This window comes from Anomaloglossus baeobatrachus, chromosome 7 (genome assembly GCF_048569485.1).
Source record: "Anomaloglossus baeobatrachus isolate aAnoBae1 chromosome 7, aAnoBae1.hap1, whole genome shotgun sequence".
NCBI classification, from domain to species: Eukaryota; Metazoa; Chordata; class Amphibia; order Anura; family Aromobatidae; genus Anomaloglossus; species Anomaloglossus baeobatrachus.
The window spans coordinates 109,551,943-109,574,386 of NC_134359.1; the positions used below are offsets into that span (position 1 = coordinate 109,551,943).

General features: G+C 45.6%; 1 protein-coding gene across 1 annotated transcript in view; it reads left to right on the forward strand.

The window, feature by feature from the left end:
• Window positions 1-22,444, forward strand: part of LOC142245158 (voltage-gated delayed rectifier potassium channel KCNH8-like) — a 771,887-nt gene that overhangs the window by 454,837 nt on the left and 294,606 nt on the right. Inside the window, exon 3 of the mRNA XM_075317583.1 lies at window positions 4,504-4,638. Within this exon, the coding sequence (XP_075173698.1) occupies window positions 4,504-4,638 (135 nt within the window). The remainder of the gene's footprint in view (window positions 1-4,503; window positions 4,639-22,444) is intronic.

Sequence of the window (22,444 nt, forward strand, 5' to 3'; positions counted from 1 at the left end):
AACGTCGTGTAATTTAATTGGGGAAACAGGGACAGGAGGAAGGAAAAATTTGGGTAGAGGGTAAGGGAGAACAAGGCTTAATCAATCATTAAATATAACTAAAACATATACAGTGTGTCCACCCATATCCTGTCCACCGCCATTAACTTGAGAACGCAATGAAACCACCTATAGCGCCACCTGGTGGAAAACAACGGAGTTAGCATTTTTATCTCGAAAACGGAACGAGATAGAGAAAAAAAGTGAATTGCAAAGTTTTAGGGCATCCTCAAATGGAAGGTGGAGGTGCGCAAGTCCTCTAACATCCACCAGCTCCGTGATGTTATCATGGAGAAGTGGAAGAGGATCCAGGATGCTCGACAGAAGTCCAATAGGGTTTAAGCATGGAGACATGCTTGGCCAGTCCAGAACCTTTACCCTCAGTTTCTTTAGCAAAGGCAGTGGTCATTTCAGAGTGTGTTTGGGGTCGTTATCATGTTGGAATACTACCCTGTGACCCAGTTTTCCAAGGGAGGCGATCATGCTCTTCTCCAGGATGTCACAGTACATGTTGGTATTCACGGTTCCCTCAATGAACTGTAGCTCCCCCCAGCTCTCAGCACTCATGCAACCCCAAACCATGACAGTCCCACCACCATTTTTGACTGTAGGCAAAACACACTTGCCTTTGTACTCCTCACCTAGTTGCTCACACACATGCTTGACACCATCTGAACCAAGTAAAGTTATCTTGGTTTCATTAAACCACAGGGCATGGTTCCAGTAATCCATGTCCTTAGTCTGCTTATCTTCACCAAACTGTTTGCTGGCATTCTTGTGCATCATCTTTAGTGGAGACATCTTTCTCCGACAATAGCCATGCATACCAATTTGATGCAGTGATGTGGCATATCGTTTGAGCACCAACAGGCTGACCCCCCCACCCTTTTAACCTCTGCAGCACTCATATGTTTATTTTGAAAAGACAACCTTTGGATATGATGCTGAGCATGTGCACTCAGCTTATTTGGTCGACCATGGTGAGACCTGTTCTGAGTGGAACCTGTCTTGTTAAACTGCTGTATGGTCTTGGCCACTATGCTGCACCTCAGTTTCAGTGAGTTGGCAATCTTCTTATAGCCTAGGCCATCTTTATGTAGAGCAACAATTATTTTTTTCAGATCCTCAGAGAATTCTTTGTCATGAGGAGCCATGTTGAACTTCTAGTGACCAGTATGAGAGCGTGTGTAAGCGATAACACCAAATGTAACACACCTGCTCCCCATTCACACCTTAGACCTTGTAACACTAATGAGGGAAAATTGCTAACTGGGTACAATTTGGCCATTCTCACTTAGGGGTGTACTCATTTTTGTTGGCAGCTGCTTAGACATTAATGGCTGTGTATTGAGTTATTTAGAGGGCACCAAATTTACACTGTTATACAAGCTGGACACTGACTACTTTACATTGTATCAAAGTGTCATATCTTCAGTGTTGGCCCATCAAAAAATGTAATGAAGTATTTACAAAAATGTGAGGGATTCATTCACTTTTGTGATATGCGGTATGTGTATATACTGTATATATACTGTATATATATATACATATATATATATATATATATTAAGCAATAGTTGATGAGTTGTGGCTACTCTTTGAAGTAATAGAGAATTCCAGTAGTGCCTAAATGAATTCTCTATAGGTAGTGGACACTATTGCATCTACACTATATAGCATCCTTTTGGTTCTGAAAATCAGTGGCAGCCAAGCAATACAGGCTGCAGACATAAGTCACAATCTTTGGCTACAGGGAGAAATGAGTGAATTTTTTGGATCATTTATTTGCACAGGTTCGCAATTTGTCAATCTTTGATTCTTATTATATAACCACATTAGGACAGCTGGGAGGAATTTGCAGTCTGTTTTTACATGACTTACAACGTCTATATGCATTTTAAGAAAAATTCCAGATTGTACTTATTTAAGCTTTTATATTAGAGGATTTCATAATATAACAGTATTATTAGAATTGCTATTGTTACAAGTAGGAAGTATCCAATGAAAATTCTGCAAAGCTACAAGAAATTCATATAATCTGCAAGCATCATCATAATACAAATGTGATTTACAGCCGCCTATGTTTAGTCAATGCATTAAAATAAATGCTATAGCTGTGTGCTGACAGACATGACAGGTCCTTAAAGTTATGAATGGTTATTTTTTTAGAGCACTCGTTCATGTAAAGAGAGCAGTTCCAATTATGTGCAATGTCTACCTCTGCCTTTCCATTATCATAATGTGTCTCAGGCGGATTTTTTTCGGGTCATCTGAGACAAACCCTGTGTATATTCAGGATTCTAAAAATTAGGGCATATAAAATAATAGAAGGAATTCCACACCTAACCTCCAGTTAATTTAATAAAAGCAAATCGCTAAGTATCAGTGGCTAACAATTTCACAGAACCGCTCTGTCCATGTATAGATATAGCGTTTCTTAAAGGGAACCTGTCACATATAAAAATGCTGTTAACCTGCAGATATGGGGTTTATCTGCAGGTTAATAGCATTTGAAACCTGCCTGGCTCCTGTATATTAAACCCCGCTGCCGGCAGGAAATTAACTTTTATCCTCCGAGCAGCGTTTCAGTTTCAGTCACGGGGGCAGCACTGATTTAGTAATCACTCTGTGTATGGAAAGCAATGATTGTAACCACACCTCCTGCACTGATTGACAGCTGGGTGTAATGTAGTCAGTATGGGGTGTGGTTACAGCCTCTTCACACACACACACACAGTGGTGACTGAAACAGAACTGGTGCCGCCCCATGACTGAAACCGGAATGCTGAGGGTTTCGTGATGTCCATGGCTTCTAGACATCAGGCTGTCATTACCTGCAAAGGATTCTCTTCAAAGTATAAAAAAATGAACATTTTATTCATGGTAAAGTAAATTTGTTCAATTACGTTTGAGCCCCTGAAATGATGAGGCTTTGTAGAAAAATGGTTAAATAAACCTGAAAGTCTCCACTTTAATGGCATCTCAGCTGTTTCATATTAAGCAAAACAACTGTCATGCAGAGGCCAAATCTCTAAGTCACTGCCCAAAGATTTCTGGACCTATCTGTATACATTGCAACATTGTTTCTCTTCACATCATAATCTTTATTTAAAGGGAAGCTGTCAGCAGGTTTTTGCTATGTAATCTGAGGACAGCATGCTGTAGGTGTTAAAAAACAAAAATCAACTATACCTCTCTTATCAGTCTGTGTGCTTTTGTTTACTTAAACTAAAACCTTTATGACCTAGTGATTCTCATTGCTGGACTACAATATCATGCGCACAACACCCTGACACGCTCTGATTGACACCTCACTGTCAAGGTATAATCTTATAGAGAGCCTAGTGTGGGAAATGACAGCTGTCTCAGCTCTGCTGCTTTGCTAAATCTAAAAGCACTGATTGTGTCAGAACAGCTGCAGCCAGTAATCTAAGTGATACATTGCTAGAATCAGGGTATCTTTGTCTATATTATGCTGCTCTAAGATGAGGTAGAAGAAAACCTGCTTACTAAGGGGGTGGGGGGACTACCTGGGACGACCTGGCTAGTCCAGGGCGTCACAATAGCTTCCCTTTTCTGTATCGTGTTTTTTTTTTTTATGGGCTAGTTTTAGAAATGCTACATTAGTATATATCTGAATAATCAAAAACTCCACAGAGAGTCACTTTAGTGAGATAAACAATCAAAATATCCCAAATCATAAGCCAGCATGAAACACTCAAAAAAAGGGGATAGTGAGCATAAAGATAATGTAAGAGTAAAATGCTAAATTTTATTAATGAAATATATAAAAATTCAAAGTGCATTATAAAAAAACAATTAATTGACAAAAATGTCCCCTAATAATAGCAGCAACAATACAGGAAAATAAAGTGCACCGTGCAGAGACTAATCATTAGATATTATCTGATAATAAGTTATTTTTTATCAAAAAATAAATATTCTGAGGGAATGTTATAAGGTGCTAGATCAAGTCAAAGTTATTTCTGAGTATAAAATTATTCATATTATATATCCTATGTATACAATGAACTGAATGCAATAAATTATATAAGAGACATTCTCTACCTTAATGCTTGCTGCATACCCCAACATGCGTTTCGTGCGGTAGTCTTCCTCAGGGGGTGCTCCGTGCATTAATCTTCTCCAGGGGGGCGCTCATATTTGTATATATCTATTTAATACCAACATATAGGCTACAGGATGGAAAATGTATGGTTGTCACAATTTCTACTGCCCACTTAACACTTACAGCAAAAACCTCAGAAAACAACAAAAAGTTAATAGAACATATGTTATAAAGTTGGATTCAACAAAATAGCTGTGACAAGAACATGAAAATCATTTTGGTCATCTGCAAAAAGGGTGTACATGAACATCTGCTTCTAGAGAAACTGTCGCATCTGTTTGTGTAAAGAATCTGTCTACCAGAAGAATTTCTCACATCTTTTCTGTCATTTGTAGGTGGCTCATTCTGGTGTCTCCTTGATATTGTTCCAATAAAGAATGAGAAAGGTGAAGTGGTTCTTTTCTTGGCTTCTCATAAAGACATCTCAGACACTAAGAGCACGCTCTCACCAGATGACTGCCGGCCCACAGGTGAGTAATAAAGATAAAATAAATGTACAAGTGTTTATAATCTGTCTTTATAGAATATTCCCTCTGGATAGAAGAATCTGAAGTCATCAAAATTCTCTGTGTTCAGTTAAATTAAATTATATCAACTTCGCTGCCAACTAATGAAAAAAAAACAGAACTTAATCTTAGTTGCCAAATGGTGAATCTGGCAGCCCTCCTGAATTTCTTATTAAAATTGCATCAATTGCTGTAGAAAAACAAAGTAATGTAATTCCATCAGTTATATTGTCAGATTTCTCACTGAAATGGCCACAAAGATGAAATTAGTACATTGTGTTGTTATTTCCAAAATAGATATGTTTTATTTAGTATGCTGTTAAATAAAGTGTTATGTATGATATTGGAAAAATGGTGACATAAAGGGGTATTCTCAAGTTCTTAAATGACTTATTTGTTAGACAGTATGAAAATCAGCAAGTTTGCAATTCACTTGCTTTTTCTATCTGCTGGCATTCTCCTGCAGTGTACAGCGTGTTTCCATGAAGCACAGTCTCTAGATTCTGGCCAAGAGCTTTCATTAGCTACATTCCTGAAAAGGGGTTAGCTCATAATATCCGAAACAGCTGACTAGCCTATTTATTTGTATACAGCAGTTATCTGCTCACCTTTCTCATCTCCCTCTCAATTTCTGAAGAGATGCAGCTATAAATCACCGGCTTACAGCTTTGAAAGTATGTCTGCTAATCATGGAGCTCAGCTCTGGCTGTCTGGAGCTGTGTGTTTGTTCAAATGCCCTGTTATCTCTATGTGTGTATATACAGTGATAACAGTACACACAGAAAAAAACAAACCATTGGTACATGAATGTGTTGTAGCAGAACTTGTGCTGAGCTTTATAATTCTACTAAAACTACAACTCTACTGCTCACCAGAATTGTCAATCAAGGAGAAGAACCCTCCCCGCCAGAAATAAGGAAGTGAATAAGACTAAAAAGCTGTGCCCCACTCAAGATACAACTTGTGAATACCCTTTTAATGTTTATAAATATGTTTTCTTAGATTGGGGCTACATAGCAACTTTGACCATGACACCTGTTGCATGACCAAAGTTTGCTGTCGTTGATACATTTCCATGCAATTGAAGTGAATGGGGAAAAAATCTGAGTTAAATACTTCCCTGCCAGAGCTTTAATCCCTCCCTCCCAGATGCTGCCAATCACAGCTTGGCAGAGCCTTAAGGCCACTTCACACATAACATTGTTGCTACGTCACAGTTTCTGTGACGAAACAACGACTTCACCAGCAATCTCGCTATGTTTGACACATACCAACAATCCGCCCCCTGCTGTGAGATCGTTGGTCGTTGCTGAATGTCCTGGGCCATTTTTTGCTCGTTGGAGTCCTTCTGGGCAGGAGGGATCTGTATGTTTGACACCTACCAACGATCTCGTTAACGACCTAGATGAGAACTTAAAGTGTGACACGTAGGCGTGTAGTTGCGTCACCTTTTCCGCGCCCCCTCTGCACCGATTGGTTGGCGCTGAGAACAGTAAGCAAACACTCGGGAACGAAGGAGGGATGAATCCGGGTGCAGATGCAGCTTCGATCCGAAAAGCAAACAAGCAACCGGGAACAAAGTAAGAATGAATCCGGGTGGAGTTGCAGGTTCTATCCTCAAAGCAAGGCTCAAAAAGGGACAAAGGATGAAGCGATACAAAGTTGCCTTCTAGGCCGGCCGCCTAATCAGAACGCAGTATTGACCACGAATCGGAGCGGAGGGGTGTGGAAAAGGCGACGCATATGCATGCCTACGTGGCTTACCACATCAAACACAACGCCCCTATTCGAAGTCAGAATCGTTACATAGATGCTGTGTGACAGGGTCCCAATGACCAACGAGATCGTTATACAGGTCTCTGCATCGTTACTAAAGTCGTTGGGAAAATGACTGTGTGACATCTCACCAACAATCTCTCCGATGATTTAACGATCCGGAAACTGTGACGTAGTAACGATCTCGTTATGTGTGACTGGACCTTAAGTCTGCTACTTTACTTAATCAGCTGCTGTGCTATAATTGGTGGAAGGGAGCGAGTTGTGAAAGTGCACCGTGTCAGATAAGACTTTAAGCAAACGTCCAGTTGGACTGCAAGAAGAGATTTCACATACTGCGCTCCAAAAGCAACAAATCTGAATATCTCCCCTCACTCAAAAATGGTCCAACAAACGATCATCAACGAAAATAAAACTTTCACACCACTTGGGCCATGTTGGATTTTTTCAAACGATGGAGCCTGTGCTTATCATCAGCCAAAAGAATCCAACATGCCCAATTGGTCGATAACGAACTTTAGTTCGTTAAGGTAATAATCAGCCAACTAGGACAACTATTTCTTTATGTGAATTCGCTGTGGAATTAATAGCGCTATATAAATGAATAAAATTATTATTATTATATTAAGGCTTTAAAGAGGTATTCCCATCTTCACGTTCCTATCCCAATATGTAGTAGGTGTAGTAATAATAATAATAATAATAATAATAATAATATTAGCAAATACCTCCAATTAGAAATATAGTACAGTTTTCCTGATATAGTCATGTCTCTTACCTCATGTGCAGGGCATTACAGCTTAGGTATCCATGGTTATGACCATGAGCAACTAACTGATTAAAGGGGTTGTCCACTACTTTTACGTTGATGGCCTATCCTTATGCGGGCTTTAAACAAGACGACTGATCGTGCGATGCATTGTCGGGGTCATGGTTTTTGTGACACACATCCGGCATCGTACACGATGTCGTCTCATGTAACACCTCCTAGCGACGCAGTATCGCTCACAAATCGTGAGTCGTGTACTCGTCGTTAGGTTTCATAAAATTGTTTAATTAAAATGGCGCCGGTTGTTCATTGTTTCCGTGGCATCACACATTGCTCCGTGTGACACCACGGGAACGATGAACAGCAGCTTACCTGCGTCCCGCGGCACCCGCCGGCTATGTGGAAGGAAGAAGGTGGGCGGGATGTTTACATCCCGCTCATCTCCGCCCCTCCGCTTCTATTGGCCGGCTGCCGTGTGACGTCGCTGTGACGCCGAACGTCCCTCCCACTCCATGAAGTGGACGTTCATCGCCCACAGCGAGGTTGTCCGGAAGGTAAGTACGTGTGATGGGGGTTAAACGAGTTTGTGTGACACGGGCAGCGATTTGCCCGTGACGCACACACGACGGGGGCGGGTACGATCGATCATGAAATTGCACGATCGGTCGTCCCGTGTAAAGCATGCATTAGGATAGGTCATCAATGTCTGATCGGCTGGGGTCCAACGTCCCGCACCCCCGCCGATCAGCGTTCTTGGTTTCGGCGGTGGCAGCATGCAGCTAGAAATGCTAAGTTCCGGAGCTAATCCATCTTCTGATAGTGGCCGTGGCCGGGTACTGCACATCTGCCTCTAATTGATTAGAATGGAAAGCAGATGTATTACCCAGCTACGACCAATATCAGAAGGCAGTGCAGCACCGGAACTGAGCATTTCAACTGTCTGCAGCCAGTGCTTGGAATGATAACTGCTAATCGGTGAGGGTGTGGGGTGCCAGATTAGACATTGATGATGTATCCTAAGGATAGGCTACCAATGTAAAAGTAGTGGACAACCCTTTTAACTAAAGGCCGCTTTACACGCTGCGACATCGCTAGCATTTGCTGGCGATGTCGAGCGCGATAGCACCCGCCCCGTCGTATGGCCGATATGTGGTGATCGCTGCCGTAGCGAACATTATCGCTACGGCAGCGTCACACGCACATACCTGCTCTGGGATGTCGCTGTGACCAGCGAAATGCCTCCTTTCTAAGGGGGCGGTTCGTTCAACGTAACAGCGACGTCACAGCAGCGTCACTGAACTGCCACCCAATAGAAAAGGAGAGGCGGAGATGAGCGGCCGGAACATGCCGCCCACCTCCTTCCTTCCTCATTGCCGGCGGACGTAGGTAAGGTGAGGTTCCTCGTTCCTGCGGTGTCACACATAGCGATGTGTGCTGCTGCAGGAACGACGAACAACATCGTTACTGCAGCAGCAACGATAATTGGGAATAGGGGGGCATGTCACCGATTAGCGATTTTGAACGTTTTTGCGACGATTCAAAATCGCTCATAGGTGTCACACGCAACGACATCGCTAACGCGGCCGGATGTGAGTCACAAAATCCGTGACCCCAACGACATCGCTTTAGCGATGTCGTAGCGTGTAAAGCGGCCTTAACTGTCACTATATGAGTTGATGTAGCTGCAATGCTCTGCACATGAGGTAAGAGACATGGCTATATCAAGAGAACTCAACTAAATTTCTAGTTGGAGGTATTTGCTAATATTATCATTATTACACCTACTACATATTGGGATAGGATCTTTGAGATGGGAATACCTTTTTAAGGATCCACTAACTTTGAAGACTGCACCAAATGGGATTATTTTCCCCTAGACTTTTAAGGCCATGATCTCTCTGGACTTATCGCTGCATTCTCTAGTGCATTGGAAAGCCAATATATTATTCAACCATAGAAAGTACAGATTTGACAGCATTAAATTAACAAAACTGCCAATTAAAACATGTATTTTTCCCTTTTTGACAAACATATCAAGTTAAAATTATGTTGTCATATAATTTATTACACCAGCCGATTGTTTTCTATGGCTTGAATTACTTCTCCATGGCGTCTCACTGTTCTTTGATTATGATAATATTTTAGTAAATGTTTACTTTCTTTCCACATTATTAATGAATTGTAAACGGTTTGAAATCATTTACATGCAGATAAAAGGTTGAAATATGTGAGCGATTAGCACAGAATAACAAGCAATGTAATTATCTGTTTATTGTAGCTCTTACGCGGACAGATCGTTAGTTTTGTGTACTAAATGCACATATTCTCTATGTATACCCTGACTATGGCTGAAGAATCCACACTTTGACCATCAACTTAACTCTATAACATGGGTTACATAGGATGGAGAATTTTGGGCAGGACTTCACAATATAATGCTATGAATACACTATTAGTGCATTGCAAGTTACACTAAAGAAACAGTATAGTAGTGCCATTAACCCCTTCGCGACCTATGACATACTCGTACGTCATAGGTCATGTTCCCTGCTTTGATGCGGGCTCACATGCTGAGTCTGCATCTTTTCCAGCACATATAACTACAAAAATACATACAACTGCACTCTAGAATCCTAACAATGAATAAGGGAACTCTGGTATTGCATTACAGCTATAGGAATTTTTTAAAAAAAAGAGATATTTAACTTATGTATCGGCCAATGCATGTGAGCCCAGTAAAGCAAAAGTAAAAAGTAAAAGTGATGTCTCATCTATCGGGACTGTAACTTGAAATGCCTCTATCTTGTTTAAAAACCTACCTGTCTAAGCAGAAAGGATCCAGCTATAAAGGAGGATGGACACAGCCTGGTTATAGGGCGGAGTGCTCAATCAGAAAGAAACATACTACAAATATATCAAAAAGCCTCACCTGCACATCCAACAGGTGTGAACAGGTGCTAGCTGAAAACACAATATAAATACAAAATACATATAGCTGCACTCTAGAATGCTTACAATAAATAGGGGAATTCTGGTATTGCATTACTGCTATAGAAATATTGGAAAAATGAAAAAATGAGATACTTAGCTTATTTTTTGGGCAATGCATGTTAGCCCAGTAGCCAACAACAAAGTGATCTCTTATATATTGGGACCCTGACCAGCTATAAAGGAAGATGAATATATTTGTAGTGCGTTTCTTTCTGACTGAACACTCTGCCCTATAACCAGGCTGTGTCCACCTACATTTATAGCTGGATCCTTTCTGCCCAGACATGTAGGTTTTTAACCCAGATAGCGGCATTTCAAGTTAGAGTCCCAGGATACAAGAGATCACTTTGTGGTTGGTTACTGGGCTCACATGTATTGGCCAATACATAAGCTAAGTATCTCTTTTTTCAAACATTCCTATAGCAGTAATGCAATACCAGAGTTCCCTTATTCAATGTTAGCATTCTAGAGTGCAGCTGTATGCATTTTTGTAGTTATTTTGTGTTTTCAGCTGGCACCTGTTCACACCAGTTGAATGTGCAGGTCAGTCTTTTTGATATCTTTCCCTGTACATGTCGGCTGATCTGTTCATGTGCCTCTAACAATCTCTGACAGCGGGATATAACGCACACTGGCTGGGAACTCAGCTGATGACCCCTGTCTCTGTCATGATGTAATTCCTGTAAACGCCGGCTGAGCGCCGATGTTCATAGGAAGACAGCATTGGTGCTTTACAGAGCAATGCTGATGCCCTGGTTTGTACAGCACAAGCAATCTGAAGATCGCAGCTTCAATTAGTAAAAACAATAAAAAGTAAAATAAAAAGTTCGAAAAAATATGAAAAAAAAAAATAACACAAAAGTTCAAATCACCCCCATTTTGCCCTTTTGAAAATAAAGCAATTAAAAAAATACACATTTGGCATTGCCACGTTCAGAAATGCCCGATCTATCAAAATATAAAATAAATTAATCTGATCGGTAAAAAGGATAACGAGAAAAATAATCAAAACTCTAGAATTATGTCTTTTTGGTGGCCACAACATTGCAATAAAATGCAACAAGAAACGATCAAAACATCACATGTACATCAAAATTGTCAGAACGCAAAAAAATAAGCCATCGCTGAGCCCTAGATCCTGAAAAACTAGAATGTTACAGGTTGTGTTGGGGTTTTTTTTTTGTTTTGGTTTTTTTTTTTTACAAATTTCAGAATTTTTTTTACCACTTAAATAAAAAACTATACATGATTGGTGTCAACGAACTTGTAATGATCTGGGGAATCATAATGCCAGGTCAGTTTTACCATATAGTGAACCTGGTAAATAAAAACCCCAGAAAACAATTGCGGAATTGCACTTTTTTGCGAGTTCACCGCACTTGAAATTTTTCCTATTTTCCAGTACAATATGGGGCAGAATGAATGGTGTCATTCAAAAGTACAACTCGTCCTGCAAAAAACAAGCCCGCATTTGGCTATGAGGGTGAAAAATAAAAAAGGTTATGGCTTTGAGAAGAAAGGAAGGAAAAAATTAGAAGAAAAAAAACTGAAAATGCCTGACTGGTGAAGGGGTTAAAAGAGAAGTATAGTGGAAACGGCTTCTTTCCAGAATATTCTGTAATCAGATTAGTACCTTAGCTTGTTTGTCCTAAGTCCTCCTTCTCTGAATGCTGAAGATAGCGCTATAGCTATAGCCCCAGCTCTGTATTCTGTACTGGATGTAGATAAATCTTTTCCATAGAGAATTCACACAGAAAAATGAACACAGTCCATAATCTGACAAGGCACATAGATGTGACTGCCTGGAATCCTCTTGGCACTTATCTCTATCTTTTATAAAACACACTTGTAAATGTCGGAGACTGTGTCTGTCAAAGTATGGTCCAATTCCCTGATGAGCTCATCTGTCATAGCAGGACATTCATCTTTTACACAAACTGGTTACGGTGGTGTTACGCTGAGTCAATCATGTTTGTGGCACATGTGTAAATCAATTTCTTGCAAAGAATACTCTGGTGGACATGACAGTACAGCTATTGACTTACATACTAAATGTACAAAGGGCTGTGAAGTTATAGAGATGTCAGAGCAAGACATGATCAGAATAGGTCCCAATAGTATCCGTGTGATACACAACACTTTGGTCAGAATAGATTTTTTCTTTTCAAACCACCTAGCCTGTGGTTAGCCAAAACCGAGCAACAATGCTTGGCATGGAACAATAGAGATGGCAAAATCAAGGTGCTTGACAAAGATGCTGGTCCAGAGTGTCAGTCAAGCAGGAAGCCACAAATAACAAGAGATAAGCTATCATGGTGCCGTAGGCACAACAGAAATGTGCGACTCCTACCGCTAGGCAACTTTGTTGAATTTTACTTATTGTTGTTATGCAATGTTTTTTCCCCATTGACAAGGTTTCCAAATCAACTAGGGTTTTCAAGTAGTGTGTAAACTGAGATGAGTATATGTGAAAAATTTTAAAGGTGTTCCCATAAATACAATGGCAAAAGTTGACTAAGGCAGTCCAAAAAGTAACGCCACCACAATTAACTGGACCCAATTCATCAAAGCAATTCTGTCATGGTAATGCACAGGTAGTGATAAGATGATCGGACTGCAGGGCAGAAAATGCAGTATGCCAGACACAATTTGCACTAGCCATCATGCAGCTGTACACCTTAGAGGGCCGGGGTACTTTTCATCTGCCTTCCGGTCCTGGAGGAGGGGACTTTGGAAGAACCCTTCCCAGGGGACAATAGCAGTGTGGTTGGTGGCTGGGCACACAGGCCACAGTCAAATTAAATGCAAATGCACCAATACCAGCAGGAAAAGTAGTAACCACTAAACAGATATTAGGGGAAGCTAAGGACAAAGCCAAAACCAAAACCAAAAATAACAGAGCAGAGAGCAATCCAACTGAAACTGAAAGTAATCAGCCCTGACCCAGAGGATGTGCGGTTTAAATATCCCTCTCAACAGCTGACACTGCTGAGGTAACGCCAAGTCTTCACCTTCAACCTAGAGTGGCAATGGAGGGGGTGAGGAAGTTTGAATGGAAGAACCCTCCCACCACCTTGCTGAACCAGAACACATGATGTCCCATTATCCCCTAGCAACACCTGATACTAGAGGACCCGGTGTCCCGGGACCCCTGCACCGCATAATCACTGGGAGCAATGGCGCCTCGCCTCCCAGCAATGCCATAACCTAAAGTGAGTCTCTTAGAGCACAAAAACAGAGTGAGCACCTGCACTATCTCCACCCCCCGGAGGCGATACACCACGACGGAGAGCTGGAAAATGACCAGGAGTGCAAGGGACTCACTTGGGTATAGAGGTAAGAGAAGGATTAACCCCCTTGACCCCCAGAGACCTGCCATGACACCCACGACCTGACAGTCGTAAATAGTTTTGAAAAGTTGCTCAAAAAATGTGCAGCTTTTAATGTTTTCACGCCAATTTCTCCCTGCTCCATTAAAGTGTGTAAAGCTGGGGTGTGCCAGTGGAGCCCTGATACCATAGATTTTCTAATTCTTGCCAAGCTCTGATGTTACTACAGAAATCTTACAACAGTGAGATACTAATCTAAGATTCTTATGTAGCATCCAGTGATATGGGGTACTTGGTTCCGGGCAGTACAGGTTTTGGGGAAGTCACGGTGGTGGCCGGTACCCGGTTCCGTGCCCTGGGCCCTTTTTGTAATGGGGATATTTACAGGGGAGAATAAGATAATGTTGACATGTGACACCACTTGCGGTGTTGTGGCTAAGTGTAGGGAGCTGCCGCTGTAGAATGTCTCTACTGGGGCTGGTGGTATTGGCAGCTAGAATGGTAGACCCTCCGCAAGTAGGGATTTGCTCCAGAGGGTGTATGGTGTAGTGGACGTCGGAAGAAGGTAGTCCACACAGGTGTTCAGTGCAACTGGTTTACTCACTGCTGGTATATGTTGACCGGCTGCCCGAGGCCGGCTGATTTCGCCTTCAGGTCCCCGTCGTTCCAGTGCCAGTCTGGTTCTCTGGTACCTTCTTCCCCTGCACCTGTCTCTGGTAAGTCGGTGCCCATGGTATGGAACAACTGGGGGTCCCCGTTCTGTGGTTTATCCACTTCTGTCCGCCTGACGGTAGCGTGAACCCTGTGGGGTTGGAGTCTCTGGTCCTGTCCCCGGTTCTCCCGTTGCTACTGAGTCTTCGAATTCTTTAGGGTCAGCGAGGTCCTTGATGGTCCCCTTGCTGTGCAGGTGTTAACAGGTCAGCCTGAGCTATTTCCGCTCCTACGGTCCTGTACCCCATCGGTGAGTAGTTCCGGGAGTACTCCACCGTACTCCACCGGCAACCACTTCTCCTGGGTACCAGATCACCGTTGACCTGCGTCAGACCATCTCCTCTGTCAACTCTCTACCGACTACTCTGTTTATTTTCTCTGTCTCCTCTCAACTCCCTCTCTGTGTCTGCTCCCTTTCACTGCAGACTCCCTTCTCACTACTGTCTTCCTGTGTTCTGACTCTCCACAGTCCGCCTCTCCCACCTGATCAGCTAGTGGACTGGATTGGCTCCACCTAAAGGCAGCCATCCATTGGTCCCACCCTAGCTGGGTACCATTCTATGGGGGATTGTTGGTGAAAACTGGGATTACCTGGGTTTTTGTTGGTACCGGCACTGGGGTTCTGGGTTTCTAACGGGGTAGGCACTGCATCTTTGTGGGGATGCAGAACCTTGTAGCACCCTGATGGTTTCAGGGGCACTACACGTACACATACACAGTGAATCAGCACACTGGGATTGATGAATTCATGATCTCCAATATTGCTGTAAACGTTAGTGTTTTTTGATCAAAGAGTGCAAAAGCCATCTAACCAAGTCAAGGTGTATCTTTTAATTTGGATGGACCTTATTACTAAATGTCCTACCTTTGCTCATGCCAATCCAGCCTCATCTGAATGGAGAGTGAAAAGTGAACCAGACACACAGTGTGTGGCAAATGTTGAGTGGATAAGGATGCTAAGCCCTGGAGGGGGCCAAGCCCACTCTTATCTAATATATAAAGCTGAGTGTGTGTGTGTGTGTGTATGTATGTATGTATGTGTGTGTGTGTGTATGTATGTGTGTGTGTGTGTATGTATGTGTGTGTGTGTGTGTGTGTGTGTGTGTGTGTGTGTGTGTGTGCGTGTGTATGTCCGCTAAAGGAATCCACACCGTTACATTTAGAATCGTGAAATTTTTCCCATGTGACTCAGGGAACATCATAGACTATGTTTTGACAGGAAAATGTAACCCCGCACTTTACAGTTACCCTCCAAAAAAACTGCCTCCATTAAAGTCAATGGAGCTGGGAGCTACAGGTCATTAATAGGAGCTGGTGATTGGTTGCTATAGGAACAAAAGAAATTCATAGTATAAGAAGCTTCTGTGTGAGGTAATATAATTTCTGAGGAGAGACGTATGGAGAGAGAGACAGACAGGGAAAGAGACAGGGAAAGAGAAAGACAAAGGCAGACAGACAGGCACAGACAGACATAGGCACAGAAAGACAGAGACAGGCAGACAGTAAAAGAGACAGACAGGGAAAGAGACAGACAGGGAAAGAGACAGATAGACAGGGAAAGAGACAGATAGAGATAGACAAAGGCAAATGGAGAGAGACAGACAGACACAGCGAAAGAGGCAGACAGGCAGGGAAAGAATCAGACAGACAGGGAAAGAGACAGACAGAGAGACAGGGAAAGAGGCCAACATGGAAACAGACAGACAGGGAAATATACAGACAGAGACAGACGGACAGAGGCAGACAGGGAAAGAGGATGACAGAGGAAAACAGGGAAAGAGACAGACAAAGAGACAGAAGAAGACAGACAGAGGCAGACAGGGAAAGAGACAGACATGGTAAGAGACAGACAGAAAGAGAAAGAAAGAAACAGATAGATAGATAAAGACAGACAGAGAGAGACAGACAGAGAGACAGCTAGAGAGAGACAAACCGAGACAGACAGAGAGATAGAGAAATAGACAGACAGGCAGTGAAAGAGACAAACAGAAACACAGAGACAGGCACACAGAGACAGACAGACAGACACAAAGACAGACAAAGAGATAGACAGACAAAGATAGACAGACAAACAGATATAGAGAGACAGACAGAGACTGATAAAGAGACAGACAGACAGAGATAGACAGACAGGCAGGCAGAGGCAGACAGACACAGACAAACACACAGATAGACAGACAAGGAAAGAGACAGATAGATAGACAGACAAAGAGATACACTAACAGATAGGTAAAGAGACAAACACAGATAGACAGAGACAGACAGGGAAAGAGACAGAGAGAGACAGAGACAGACAGAGAGACAGAGACAGACAGGGAAAGAGACAGAGAGACAGACAAAGAGAGACAGAGACAGGGAGAGGGACAGAGAGACAGTTACTATCCCGGGCAATGCCGGGTACTACAGCTAGTGTACTATAAAAGAGAAAAAATAGGGTCCACACAACTTTAGCATTAAATTAGTGTACAAGTGCACAGGTAGATAGTGAGGTTGGACTTTAAGTGACGGTGTGGCTCTGTGGTCAAAAACGCTAAGTACCTAACATTTTTAGCATCTACAGGAGTATTGAAGTTCATATATGCATTAATTGCAGTCTGCTGACGCACCGTGTATGTGTATGTCTGTATATTGACCACATAGTGTATTTGTGCATCTGTACAATAATTTAATACTAAAGGCTTACGGGCCCTATTTTTCTCTGAACTAGTCTAAAATTAAGTCAGGGAGCACAGAGGTGCATGTCTCTTCATGAATCAGGAGCGTTTGATTCGTCCACACCATCTCATCAACACCGGCAGGAAAATCGTCAAGTCTGAATGAATCTTTGCCATTGTTTTGTTGCCGAGAGCTCTGCAACATATTTTCAGCAAAAATAAGAGTATAATGCATGCAGTGTTATTTTTAGTTTGAAAATGACGGAATCACAAAGGAATTCTGATCTCCACTGTAGATGAATGCAGTTTGTCAGGCCCTATTACACAACTGTAATCACTCTGTGGTGAGGTCAGAGCTGTCATTACATCTCACACAGGAGTAACCTGCCTGTGCTGGACTACTCCTGTGTGAGATGTAATGACACACTGCTCCGGTCTCCCCGCAGAGCGATTACAAGTTGCCTGAGCACCTCAGACATTAGTGTGATTACTGGCACATCTCTGGACAAGCAGTGTAGGGGGAGGGGCAGTACAGCAGAGATGACCGCAGAGGAGGAAAATTGATAGAAGATATTGTAATATGACACAGCTAAACTCAGCTGTGCTGCTCCTTTCCCCACAGGTGTTAGTGAGGCAGTTAGACCAATGTAAGTGTAAAATCACTACTGGATATTCATATTTCACCATTATGCTCCCTAAGTAGCCAGCATGGCATTGCTATTAACTTCAGCATATGTTTTTCTATTCAGCTATTTATTTTTTATTTATTTTACTCCCTTGTTTAGCGCTATTAATTACACAGTGCTTTACAGACATGATCATCACTGCCCTTATTGGAGATCACAATCTAAACTCCCTATCAGTATATGTTTTTGGAATGTGGGAGGAAACCCACACAAACACGGGGAGAACATACAAACTTGGATTTAAACCCAGAATCCCAGCACTTCAAGACTGCAGTGCTGCTAATCACTGAGCTACCGTGCTATTTTCATTCTTCCCTTCTTTGTGCATAGTATTTTTAAGTGCTTGTACATCTGATTTTGTTGTTCAATGAATCTGGGTACATTTCATCTGAAGTAGCTACACAGGAGTTCCCAAACTTACATCTCAGCTCAAAGTAAAATCCACAGAGGTCCTTCGATAAAATGCACTCAAAAGAATGTACGGCTCCTAGGCTAGTGTATCTCATTTTGCACAGATTTTTATGTGGTTTTGTTTGAAGTAGAAAAAAATTGTGTTTTTGTTACATTAGGCTACTGGATATATTAGTAAAAATTATACTCAAAGTCAAAAGTCCAATATTCGTAGTTGAGACCTTTACTGTAAGTTCTGTAAACAAATAGGGACAATGTAAAGGTGACGTTAAATTTGGATGGATCTGTGTCGCCCTGGGCAAGCCAGGGGACACAGATAACAACACCACCACACCCCACACTCCAGGTAGGCACACCTGCTAACCAGAAATCCTTGTTGCCTCCCTCCAAGAGTCTGTTGATGCACACCAGGGGGTGGGCCAGGCGGTTGGCTCCGCCCACCAAGGAGCTCACAACTCTGGAGGCAGGAAGTAACCAGGCAGATCAGCCCGGGGAGGGCAAGAGTGAAGTCCAGTGAAGGGCTAGAGTAAACAACCAGAAGTGAAAGTAAGGAAAGGAAAGTGGAAAAGGAGGAAAGCAAGAAGTGGAGAGAGCGCAGAGAGTGCGCAGAGCCTGAGAGCCCAGCTGTGTGTAGGGCTAGAACAGCAAGGTCAGCGACGGCGGTGACTGTCCGGAGGGAGACCGTTTGGAAGTTCCTGGAAGGACCCCGTTGGCTGTGTGCCCGGTGGTCTGGAGCAGTGTTCCGAAGGACAGTCAGCACCAGGGCAGGGGCCTCTCGGACCCCGGCAAGGCTAGGAGTCGCCCAATTTGCCGAATCCGTCAGTGAAGGGGACGCAGATCCCCCAGCAACAAAGTCCCGATTGACGGCAACAGCCCGACCATTACCGGGGAGACACCGCCACCGCCAAGGCACCAGTTTCCCCAGGGCCAGCGCCTGCGGGCAAAGTGTAGAGCTCCTCCGGCCCAGATTGCAGTCGGGGAGCGGGTAACCGGAGGGAATCCACCGCTACCATCAGTCAAACAGGTGCAAGGAAGAGAGACGTCACCGTCACCTACCGGGAGTGCAGGTGCAACCGTCTGTGGGACCGTCCTACCAGCCGTTGGTTTACCGTACAAACTGTGTCCGTGTCTCAGGCTGAGTGAGTACCACAGTGCCGCAAGGCACAGCGCTGCCCCCGCGTCCCTGCGCCCTCCAGGCCCTACACTTCACATCTCTTCACCGGGCCCCGGGATCACCAACCCCTACCCACGGAGGGGCAACACAACACCTGGCTGCTCCCATCACCATCCCCGGGATCCCTATCCAGAGCAGCGGTGGTGCAATCACCACAACCGTGGGTGGCGTCACGAACTATAACAATCCCCTCACCCAACAAACCCCTTTCACTCACGGGCGAGGAGTGTCGCTCGAGACACCCCGGGTTCCGGCCCACAGCTCGAGCCACCACTGAGCAGCTGCCGGACCCGAGCAGAAGGGGTGAGCGCGGTGTGCTGACACCCTCCTCCCCGCCCGCGACAACTTGGCGTCACGAACAGGATCTTACCGCTCTGCCGTCTGGTAGAGGTGCGCCTTGTTACCGCCGGAGGTATCCGGCAGAAAAATTTCAGAAGCCGCCATCTTTGGCGCGAAAAGTTCCCGCTCGAGCATCTTCTCGAGCAGTAGAGGCGCGAAGGCCAAAACTCCGCCCCGAGAGAGGAGGGGCCGGAAAGAGCTAGGGGGGATGCGATGGCGGCTGGCGGCATGTAGTCGTCGCTATAAAAGCAGGGACACCAGGACTCTGCAAACATCCCGTTCCTGGAAACAAACGAACCAGCCGTCATGTGGATGCCGTCCCGCGACACCGTGCCCCCCGCGCCTGGAACCGCGGCGTGGGTAGAGATCCGGACCGCGCAGCTCTACCAACGGCTGCAGGTGAAGATGCAGCTCCTCATGGAGGAGTGGGAGGCCGACATGGCGGACGTTGTAGCCACCGTGCGGAGACGCGAGGAGGAAGCGGAGAAAGGGAGGGTGAGTGACCCACGTCCCGACGCCCTTGAGGGGCCGGTCATCGCGGCTGTGGGGCCCGGTCCAAGCCCTCTCCCTTCGCTGCCTCCCTCGCCACCCGTCCCGGAGGCCGTGACCCCGCCACTAGGCCTGCTACCACCGCAACCGGTAGCAGTACCCAGCGTCCCCGCCCAAGCGGGCCAACCTGTAGCCGGAGCTCGCAGCAGGTCAGCGGTGTTGCCGTGGAAAACTCCGAAGACCGAACCGGAGGCATCCCCTGAGAAACTCCCCGAACCGGAGCCGAAGACCCGCTCCGAGCCGAAGGCCCGGCAGTGGAAAGCCCCTAAGCCCATCCCCCACACCTTGGCTGAGGTAGCGCCGGGTTGCTGCTGCAAGGCAGCGCCCAAGGCCATGACACCGCGGGATACGCCGCCCACCTTCCTGACGGTGGGTAACGTTCTGGATGTCCCGCGGGGCCCGACCCGTGCGCCGGTGCTGGCAGCAGCGCCGTACTGGGATAGGGAGCCGGTACCGCTGGGCCTGGAGATCGCCGAGAGAGAGAGGAAGAAGGCCGAGCTGGTGGCCAGAGCGATCCGTGAGAAAGAAAATCTCCGGCAAGCGACCTTCCGTGACCGGGGACTGCTGTACGAGGGACAGGTGAGGCGGTTTGATGTCCGCCGGGGCTACGGGTTCATCTATGAGCCGGGCCTGGAGGACGAGGTGTTTGTAGCCCGGCGGGACGTGCATGCTCACCTGCCCGAAGAACATCCCGGCCGTAATCTGATGCCGGGAGATATTGTGCAGTATACCCGGCACTTTGGGGAGCGAGGCTGGCTTGCGCTGGACGTTAACCTCAGGAGGGGCCCGGAGGCCCGAGCGAGCGCAGACCTCTACCCCTTGCCAGCAGCCCCAGCGCTTGAAAGACCGGAGTAGGGCAATGGATGCCCGCAGCACCGTCCCCGTTGGGACCACCTGCTTGTTTGAAAGTTTGTTGAAAGTTTTGAAAAATGAAAAACACTGATTGAACCGAGTTTTCACCTGATTGTCAGCTGTGATTAGCAACCGGCTGGAGCCGGCACCGTTGTCCCCGTGGGGACCGTTTAAAGTTTAAAAATGCATGGGAACTAGCCATGGACAAGCCCGTGAACTCTGCAGGGCAACCACAAACGTTAGTGGCTTGTAAATATGTTGGGTACCGTTACCGTTTCCGCAATGCCGCCTCTGGAGAGGCAGGTTGGAGGGAGGGCCCTGAGCAGAGCAGGCCAGGGCCCAGCCACCAAAGGGACCGGTGGCTACCCTCTGGAGGGAAGGACAGATCCCGCTCGGGTGACTTGTGCTGGACTGTGGGTCAAGGGGTGCTGCCTGGGTTTTAGGGGCAGCATCAGGGCCAGGTTGCTTGGGTGGGAGAGAGCGGAAACCGTGACCGTACACCGTTGAAACGTTAAAAGTAAAATGTGCCTCCCGTCTTGGGAAGAGTTGATTAAAAATGTTATGCATGTTATGTTTAACCCTGTTATCCCCTTTTTACAGAAAAATAAAACCGGTGTAGGACGGCAGCCCGCGGACGGTCTGCATTTTGCTAAGGGGGAATGTGTCACCCTGGGCAAGCCAGGGGACACAGATAACAACACCACCACACCCCACACTCCAGGTAGGCACACCTGCTAACCAGAAATCCTTGTTGCCTCCCTCCAAGAGTCTGTTGATGCACACCAGGGGGTGGGCCAGGCGGTTGGCTCCGCCCACCAAGGAGCTCACAACTCTGGAGGCAGGAAGTAACCAGGCAGATCAGCCCGGGGAGGGCAAGAGTGAAGTCCAGTGAAGGGCTAGAGTAAACAACCAGAAGTGAAAGTAAGGAAAGGAAAGTGGAAAAGGAGGAAAGCAAGAAGTGGAGAGAGCGCAGAGAGTGCGCAGAGCCTGAGAGCCCAGCTGTGTGTAGGGCTAGAACAGCAAGGTCAGCGACGGCGGTGACTGTCCGGAGGGAGACCGTTTGGAAGTTCCTGGAAGGACCCCGTTGGCTGTGTGCCCGGTGGTCTGGAGCAGTGTTCCGAAGGACAGTCAGCACCAGGGCAGGGGCCTCTCGGACCCCGGCAAGGCTAGGAGTCGCCCAATTTGCCGAATCCGTCAGTGAAGGGGACGCAGATCCCCCAGCAACAAAGTCCCGATTGACGGCAACAGCCCGACCATTACCGGGGAGACACCGCCACCGCCAAGGCACCAGTTTCCCCAGGGCCAGCGCCTGCGGGCAAAGTGTAGAGCTCCTCCGGCCCAGATTGCAGTCGGGGAGCGGGTAACCGGAGGGAATCCACCGCTACCATCAGTCAAACAGGTGCAAGGAAGAGAGACGTCACCGTCACCTACCGGGAGTGCAGGTGCAACCGTCTGTGGGACCGTCCTACCAGCCGTTGGTTTACCGTACAAACTGTGTCCGTGTCTCAGGCTGAGTGAGTACCACAGTG